Source organism: Oncorhynchus nerka, linkage group LG27 (assembly GCF_034236695.1).
Source record: "Oncorhynchus nerka isolate Pitt River linkage group LG27, Oner_Uvic_2.0, whole genome shotgun sequence".
In the NCBI taxonomy this organism is placed as follows: domain Eukaryota; kingdom Metazoa; phylum Chordata; class Actinopteri; order Salmoniformes; family Salmonidae; genus Oncorhynchus; species Oncorhynchus nerka.
The window spans coordinates 39,725,847-39,735,249 of NC_088422.1; the positions used below are offsets into that span (position 1 = coordinate 39,725,847).

General features: G+C 49.1%; 1 protein-coding gene across 5 annotated transcripts in view; it reads left to right on the forward strand.

The window, feature by feature from the left end:
• Positions 1-9,403, forward strand: part of LOC115111765 (guanine nucleotide binding protein (G protein), beta polypeptide 1-like) — a 29,665-nt gene that overhangs the window by 16,516 nt on the left and 3,746 nt on the right. For all 5 annotated transcript variants that reach the window (XM_029638168.1, XM_029638169.2, XM_029638170.1 and 2 more), the window contains 2 exons: positions 1,253-1,345; positions 5,233-5,448. In XM_029638168.1, the coding sequence (XP_029494028.1) occupies positions 1,253-1,345; positions 5,233-5,448 (309 nt within the window). The remainder of the gene's footprint in view (positions 1-1,252; positions 1,346-5,232; positions 5,449-9,403) is intronic.

A 9,403-nucleotide genomic window follows, 5' to 3' on the forward strand; every position in this document is an offset into this window, starting at 1 on the left:
CCTGCAAGACCAGCACCCTCAATAATGACATTGTGACGGCACTCATGCGTGCGCGCGCACACACACACACACAAACCCTCTGTCTTATCACTCTGTCCCGCTCTCCTGTCTCACCCCTGACTGCCCCACAGTCATCCATGCCTTTCCCACAGTCATCCATGCCTTTCCCAGGGGATCCTAATCATAGGTCTAGACCCATGCCTCCACACACACACACTCAGCTACAAAGCATGGCACGCTGGTGTAGATCTGAGCCAGAGGCGGAGGGAGGGAAGGAGTTGCACCATCAATTTGGGAGGCAGGCAGGTTTAATGTTTCTCCCTCGCTACCTCGTTGCCATCGGATTGCTTCCATTGCAAAAGCATTAATTAAAAGAGTGGGTGTTTTATTTATGGATATCAGTGTGTGCACCTGAGGCACAGTGAGTGAAGCAGCTACTTAAAGCCCTCTTTGTCTGGCTGGCAAGTTCGGGGTAAACATGAGGCACCCCGATTAAAATACAGATCACTCCCTTAAACGGGATGTGGAATCCGATTGGTCCGCGTAACGTGATGTGTGAATCGGATTGGTCTGTTGAACAGGATGTTTAATCTGAGCCTTAATGAGGATGTATCTCTCTGTTTCTGTGTCAGTCAGAGAGACTGAGTAGTCTAGCCATAGGGGCTGCCTCCCTCTCATTAGATTGTATCTAGGTACAGAGACGGAGTAGCTATAGGCTCTCTCTCTCTCTCATGGGCTTTCATTAGACTGTATTTTATCAGTCAGTGCCAGCGTATCTAGGTCAGGAAGTCAGGTCTTATTGGGATGTATTATAGACTGTAGCTCCGCTCCCCCCTGTTTGAGTCTAATAAGAAGAAGACTGCCATAAAGTGTAAAGCTGTTATGTTTCCTGTTGCTGCGCTGAAATGAGGGAATCGAGTTTGAACTTGATTAATGAAAATGAAAAATAAATAAATTAAGTGACTGGCACCCGGCCTAAGGTTTGCCTTGTCTCCGTTGTTCATGTTTTATATTTATTATGGATCCCCATTAGCTTCTCTTCCTGGGGTCCAAACACATTAAGGCACTTACATCACACATAAAACCAAATAAAGAGCAGTACATCATGTAACATTATTACACCACGACATATCTGCTTGTTTGATCATCTCTTGCCTGGGTGGGAAAGTTAATGACTTAGTTTGAATGTAATAACCATGTAGAACTCCGCTTCTTATTCTGCCTGGGTGTCTGACTGTCCCTCTTCCTACAGGTGAAGATCATTGAGCTGCCCAGCAAGAGCCCAGTTTGCTCCCTGATACCACAAGCCAAGCTGGGGATGGTCATGTGCATCAAGCTATGGCAGGCAAGGAGTATCCAATACACTGTCTTGTTCTCCCAGAAGTCTAGGGCTGCGTCCCAAATGGCACCCTATCTCCCATATAGTGCACTAGTTTTGACCCCTATGTACTATAAAGGGAATAGGATACATTTTGGGACACAGTCTAGCCACCTGCAGCTACAGTGCAGCATCACACTGCACTATAGAGTTCAGTCAGTTCACTTTACAACCATAAAAGGGAGAGAGAAAAAAAAGTATTTTCCCTTCCTCTCTCTTCCTTCTTAATGTTTCTATTTTTACTGGTTGTAAACGGATTGGCTGAGAGCCTTTGACAAGACGCATACATAAAAGATACGTCAACAAATATGAGACTACTCTTGGCTCGGTGATTTATAGCTAGAACTTGTCCCGGGCCATTTTTTCCAGTGCCTTTCTCGATTGACGACGAGCGAGTCGAGTCCCAACACTGTAATTACAGTGTGTGCAAAGGCTGGGGTTCAACAGCCATATATCAGCCACTCAACCAGCCCTCTAACCACCAGCCAGCTGCACATTGCATCTAAAGATTCTTCACCGCCCTCTGTTTTGTAAATACTGTCGAGTTTTATTCCCCCCCATGAAAGAGACCTGTAATTATTTTCATGGTTAATTAATATTTCTTGCTTTGCAGTATTTCTGATTTGCTTTATGCAAGACGTTTAATGAATTGCGGCCGGTTGGTTTGATGACACAACAGGGGCGGTTTGGGTCTGCGTTCGTTGGGAGTTTAGTGGCAGCAGGAAAAGAGCAGGCGATGCCGTGTGTGTACAGTGTGTTGACCCAGGGCAGTTTGGGTGGCTGTATGTATCACCAGACATCAATGGTAATTGTCCTTTATTGCTTAATACTTTTTTGTTTTCTTTCCTTGTTGTGTTCTTTACTATTTCCTTTCATTAGATTTTGGAAGCCAATGCAGTTTCAGTGTTAAGTGCCAGAAAATAGTATTATTAATGATGGAATGTCAATGGGAGGGATACTTTTGCAGGCAGGCAGATCTGTAAGACACCAGGCCCAGGTTACATTAAATCATTCCAGTTTGATCCTTTCAACACCGGGCCAGAATCATCTGTTACTATCACAGAGCTACTTGAAAACTCACTGCAATGCTGCTGGGTGGAGATCAATACAAAACCTTAACTGCCAGGGGAGAGTTGAAAACAATGTGTGTTTGTGCGCACGAGAGTTTGTACTGTGTGTGTGTCTACAGTACTGTGTGTGTGTGTCTGTACGTCTTTATGTGTTACACGTTTCTGCATATGAATGTGTTAACCAAGCGTTGAGGGGTATAGTAGGTCCAGCCACACACAGGCAGCCTGAATATATTGCCCACACATTCTGTCAATCACAAGACGCTCACCTCGTTATCCACGTGATCCCTGCTGGTGCAGCCCGCTGTTTCCTCAACCTTTGACCCTCTGGAGGGCAGACAATGAGTTGGCTCTCCTTTCTCTCTCCTCCCTCCATCCCGCCACAGAGTGAGAGCAAGGATCCTCCATCATGCTGACGGAGACCTGAGAACAGATTTATTGGCGCCTTTTAAACGCTCGACGCTGGACGTTTGGAAAGGATTAAATCCATATTACGGAGCTCTTTCATTTGCCCTCCCCTCTTGGGTTTTTGCTCTGTGTTCTTCCCCCTCCTCTCTCCTCCCCAGGCCTCCCTAAAGTTAGCATGCGTAATGGGGTCTGGGTCTGGAAGGTAAACGAGCTAACGGCGCATTCTGATTGGCTAAGGCCGGCGAGCGGAGGGAGAAAGTGCCTCCATGTGTTGTGCGGAGGGGAGATGTGGACGTGATGTATGATGTGCAAGGCTTTTAACATGAACAGAGGCTGCCGGCTAGAAGGAAATGTTCCTATACAGATATCCATCACTCTCAGCTCATCGCCCCACAGCCATCGTCATGGCGAAGTGAAGTGAAGTGAAGTGAAGTGAAGTGAAGTGGAGTAGAGCGGATGGATGGACGGGGATGGGATTGGTTCCGTATGTGCTGCTGTGGTGGGGTGCCCACCGCTCCTTTCCCCTGATCAGTCACATCACCAGGCCTCTCCCTCTGTCTCTCTCTCTCTGTCTCTCTCCCTTTGTCTCTCTCTCTCTCTCCCTTTCCCACCACTGGTTTGGGACGTACTGTAGTCTTGAGTCCTGTGACTGTGTGACTGATGATGATGAACAGGTTGAGTATGGTGTTCTACATTACATACAGCAGATTGGTAGAGCATGTGTGACCCTGCTTTGGTTATTAGAAGAACACATGAAAAATCCCAAGACCTCTTCTGCTCAAGTCTGACCCTCTACTCAGTGAAGCAAAGCTTCACCCACACATATATATATATATATATATGGTGGCATTCTGTACAGACCTCACCTCACTCTGTGCTCCTAAGCTTTGCTTCGTGTGTGTGATCAAAAGTAGTGCACTTTATAGGGAATAGGGGGCCATTTGGGTTGCACGTAGGAGATGGTGTTGGATGGTGAACAACAGTTTGATGGAGTACAGTACAGCGGCCCCACTTCTCTGACTCCGGGTGCACCGTTCATCCATCTGGCCAACGGTGCTTTATGATGATGAATCTTTCCCTGAAGCGTGAGCCCTACTCCAGCAGAGAGCCCTCTCATAGAGGGGCTACGGAGGATGTAATGAATTAGGTGTCTACCCGGGGTTCCCTGACCTCCGCCCTGTGACATCGTCAATCGAGGAGCTCCTACTCTTAGAGTGAAGTGCAAGGGCCGAGGGGCAGCAGGCGGTAACGCTTAGCAACCCAGAGAAACCCAGCCGGCAGGCAGGGGAACGCTGATTTTCACTTAGTTTTTATTTGTTTTTTTTCATCTCATTAATATCGTTCGTTAGTGACGTGTTTATAAGGAATACACGGGTCTGTCTATAATTTGTTTAGGGCTTGAGAAGAGAAATATACTGTTAAGTGAGAGGAGGACTTGCGGAGGAGGGGAGAAAGTGTCTTCGGTTCTCTTGGCTCCTTACACATATGGAAAGAATTTGTCGTCCATCAGCCTTGCCTTTGCAGGGCACACTATCGCTTGAGGCCAGATGGTATGCCCAGCCTCTAGATGGGTCAAGTTTGTAGCGAAGGCTCCAAGACGAGTGTTACCAGTACAGAGAAGCATAGTTGCTTTCTAAATACTTAATGGTTATGGAGATATCCTCCCTCTAAACTGGTTGGGTTGCGATACCTGCCAGCATTCTATTTTTGTTTTTTGCTTGACTTTTCCCCAGAAGACATAATGATAGGTGAGGTGGAGGTGGTTGTAAGGGGGTGAGCTTTCAGACTGAGGGGGCTGTGCGTTTACTTTCCGAGAAAGATGAATGGTGGGCCCGTAGTCAGGGGCGGGGAGAGGGAGGCGCCCTCCCTTTCTCCCGCCTTTCCTTTTCTCCCTTTCTCCCTTTCTCCAGCTGTGACGTAATCTATGAAGCCCTCTGCTTGTTTTCATCCACTCAACTGATTTAGGAGCCCACTGTATTCCTCCTCATAACTCCTCTTCCCTGTCTGATCACAGTCAGCCAGTAAACACATAGTAAAAGGCTGTTGTCTGGATGTGCAGTAGAATATGATATATAGAATACGAGTGTAAAACCTGTGTGTGTGTGTGTTAGACAGTGCAATGAGTCTATTTGCAGGTCTGCTCCTGTAGGAAGAGATACCGATGAGGAGTATAGTGACAAGCACTGTAATAGTCTGCTGGAGAGTAATGGTCCTCAAGTCACACAGTGTCAGTGTGCTCCCATACAGATAATCCCTGCTCTGTCTCCACAGCCCTCTTGCTTCCATGGTAACACCCCCCTATCTCCTATGCTATTTTTCCCATTGCTCTCTTTTCCCTCTCTCACCCTCGTTATCTCGCTCTTTCATCCCCCTTAGCCAGACTCAAGCCCTGGCCCTCTCCTCCTAGCTGGTTATGAGGACGGCTCCCTGGCGCTGTGGGACGTATCCCAGAGGTCCGTGCTGAGCCGTGCGGCCGCCCACCCTGAGCCCGTCATGTGTCTGGACTTTGACTCCGCCGGGCAGAGGGGCATCTCTGGCTCCTCCGAGAAGAGTCTCGCCTCCTGGAACTTTGACGGACAGCACAGACTCCAGGTCAGTGAGTGTGAGCCCTCTCAGCAGACTCTCTCCTAGACCTGGGTTCAAATACTATTTAAAATCTTTCAAAGGCTTTGACGTTTGCTCTAGCCAGACTGGAGTGCCATGTGGGCAGGGTTTGCCCTTTTGATCCTTTTCTATTGGTTCCGTCGCAGCTCAATCAATCACTAAAAGTATTTGAAAGGATTTTAAATTGTATTTGAACCCATGTAGGTCTGTTCTTTCCAGACTCTTCCTGGCTCTCTTCTCTCTCTGGTAAAACATACAGTCCAGAGGAAGAGTCTCTGCAGGGCTCTGGGACATAAATCAGACCGCTGGTTACACAGCGTTGGCAGGCACAGGGCTGGGGTGTCACTAGAGGCGCAGACCGTCCGCCATACACACACACACACACGTGCGTGCTCAGTCCTTCACAGACCAGAACCATCCTGATGCTCTAGTCTAGCTGCTTTAGTGACTCTGAAAAAACAAACATCCCATCACTCTTCTGCCATATATTATCTTGCGTAACAACCGAGCGCATCTGAGCCGCAACGCCTCATTTGACGCCATATTTTCTGTTGATTTCATGAGTCAAAAGGAACGGCCCAATATTTCACGTCTACCCCATGAATCAGTGTAGAGGGGAACCTGAGACTTGATATACTACAGTTCTGTACTGTGGAGGGGTGTTATTCTTTCCAGGCCTTTTTACAAATGAACGCTTGAATTAGAAATATTTGTAAACCCTCTGTTTTTTTGCTGCAAACGCCTGCAATAACACTGGAAAGGGTTTGATTCAATATACTGAAAATAGGAGCCCTGGCTATTCGGTTTATTTTGAACAAACACAAAATATTGATTTAATATGTCATTCTGGAGAAGATTTTAAAAAGCGAGTGGGGGAAAGGATCCAACTGGGGCTTTTAAATGATCCTGAAGTGCAGCGCAGTGTGACGCCCAGACAGCCATCTCCACTTCTTCCCACAAGAGTATTTTTGTGCGGACGGCAGTATAGTGAGGCGGAGGGCTGGGGGTATCTGCCTTCCGGGTGGCTGCCCTTCTCGGCCCTGCTCTGCCTTGCCTGTTGAACGACCCGCGAGAGGTAACACAAATATAAAAACCTCGGAGGCCGTTAACCAAACAAAAAACACATCTGCAGTAAAGGAACAGTAGTTCACAGTGGGAGGCTACAATCAAGTCTGAGGAGCTGGAAGTGTCATAGGACCCTAGTCCAGATATCACCCCCACACCACCCATAGTAGTGGAATCACCCCCACACCACCCATAGTAGTGGAATCACCCCCACACCACCCATAGTAGTGGAATCACCCCCACACCACCCATAGTAGTGGAATCACCCCCACACCACCCATAGTAGTGGAATCACCCCCTACCACCCATAGTAGTGGAATCACCCCCACACCACCCATAGTAGTGGAATCACCCCCACACCACCCATAGTAGTGGAATCACCCCCTACCACCCATAGTAGTGGAATCACCCCCACACCACCCATAGTAGTGGAATCACCCCCACACCACCCATAGTAGTGGAATCACCCCCACACCACCCATAGTAGTGGAATCACCCCCACACCACCCATAGTAGTGGAATCACCCCTACCACCCATAGTAGTGGAATCACCCCCACACCACCCATAGTAGTGGAATCACCCCCACACCACCCATAGTAGTGGAATCACCCCCATACCACCCATAGTAGTGGAATCAGCCCCACGCCGCCCAGCGCAGTGGAATCAGCCCCACGCCGCCCAGCGCAGTGGAATCAGCCCCACGCCACCCATAGCAGTGGAATCACCCAGTGCAGTGGAATCAGCCCCACACCACCCAGCGCAGTGGAATCAGCCCCACACCGCCCAGCGCAGTGGAATCAGCCCCACACCGCCCAGCGCAGTGGAATCAGCCCCACACCGCCCAGCGCAGTGGAATCAGCCCCACACCGCCCAGCGCAGTAGAATCACCCCCTACCACCCAGTGCATTGGAATCACTCAGTGCAGTGGAATCACCCCCTACCATCCAGCGCAGTGGAATCAGCCCTACAACGCCCAGCGCAGTGGAATCAGCCCCACAACGCCCAGCGCAGTGGAATCAGCCCCACACCGCCCAGCGCAGTGGAATCAGCCCCACACCGCCCAGCGCAGTGGAATCAGCCCCACACCGCCCAGCGCAGTGGAATCAGCCCCACACCGCCCAGCGCAGTGGAATCACTCAGTGCAGTGGAATCACCCCCTACCATCCAGCGCAGTGGAATCAGCCCCACACCGCCCAGCGCAGTGGAATCAGCCCCACACCGCCCAGCGCAGTGGAATCAGCCCCACACAACAGGCCCGAGCTGGGGGAGGGATGGAGTCAACTCTGAGGTGGGGAGGGGAAACTGAGTTTGAGCGAACACAGTGGGGTCCTGTCCTGATGGTTGTTCTACTCTCCTCAGTGGAGGTGAAGGCTGTGACATGGGCTTATCAACATCAGATAAGGACAGAAACACGCTGGACTGGAACTTAATTTATTACACATGGGTCCTAGAGGCCGTTATCTTCTGTTCAGATGAGCCTTGGTGTCTAAACTTTTTTTTTGTTAGTTACTTGTATGTGAGGATACCGTGTGTGTGTGTGTGTGTGTGTGTGTGTGTATTGAGCAGGGGAGAGTGCATGGATATGGATTTAGGTTGCTGTTCACTGCTGACAGACACTGCGAGATGGTTTCCTCCAGTCAGATATAGATAGACAGGTAGAGGAGAGAGAGACTGAGGTAGAGAGAAGTGGGCATAGAGAGAGACCGAGGGAGATTAGCCGTGTAAATCAGGCATGGCTGACTCTGAGAGGCCAGAGACATGATGACAGCTCTCACAGGTGGAGCTCCACATCCCTCAATCACAGCCATCTCTAACATCTCTAATCTCAACCTCCCGACCCTGCCCCAGCTCCCGAATGCCAAGTATCCCCGGGTCACCAACACTGCATAGACTCTCCTGTGCTGACCTGGGTTCAAATACTATTTGAAATCATTTCACATACTTTAGGTGTGATAGGGTGAGCTTGTTTGTGGAAAATTTTACTGACACCAATAGAGAAGTCACAAAAGTGCATATCACACCCGACTGGCACTTCAGGCAGGCTTAAGCAAACACTCAAAGTATTTCAAATAGTATTTGAACCCAGGTCTGCTCCTGTGTACCAGAAATTCTAGTGAGGCCTACATCTATCAGCCCGACAGGGAGCATAGGTCAGGTCATTACAGACTGGTGTCTAATCTAGGCTGGAGGTGATGGACTGAAGGATGGATGACTTGGATCCCTTCTTTCACAGTTCCTCTGAGGCGTGGCCCAGCCGCCCCGGTGTCAAGAAATATTCTCTTTTAGTGTTTAAAAAAAAATGTTTTGAAGGGCAAGTACAGGTGTAGCTCTTGCCTGTCCGTCAAGTCCATCTCCTTTCCTCTCTCTTGAGACGGGGCCCCTGACACTGACACCCACAGTGTTATTCAGACCTGGGTGGGGTGTCAGAAATACCTGCTAGAATTCCGGAATGGAATGGACACGATCTGCTCGAGTGAGACTGTGATGATGGGACGTTTCAATAGATCAGTGTGAAACTTTGCGCTCCGTGCCAAGAAATGGTCCTCCTAAGCTATCTGTGCCGAGGAGCAGAGCAGACGCTCCTTTTGAACGTCCGCCTTATCTGTCTGCTTCGCCAAGAGCAGGATCTGAACGTATGAATTTTCATTGGACCAGACCCTGTAATCTGGGGAAAGGAACGGCTTTTTGATAAGGCCCCAGCTATGGAACTGAGCAAAGCAGGAGGTAGCCTAGTCGTGACTGACTGCTGAGATTACTGGCATTTAGACAGTGTGTGTGTGTGTGTGTGTGTGTGTGTGTAACCAAGCCAGGAAAGAATGCTCAAACAGAAAAATGAATGAGTCCCAAAGACTTATTTTCATGATTTAGAGAATTTGA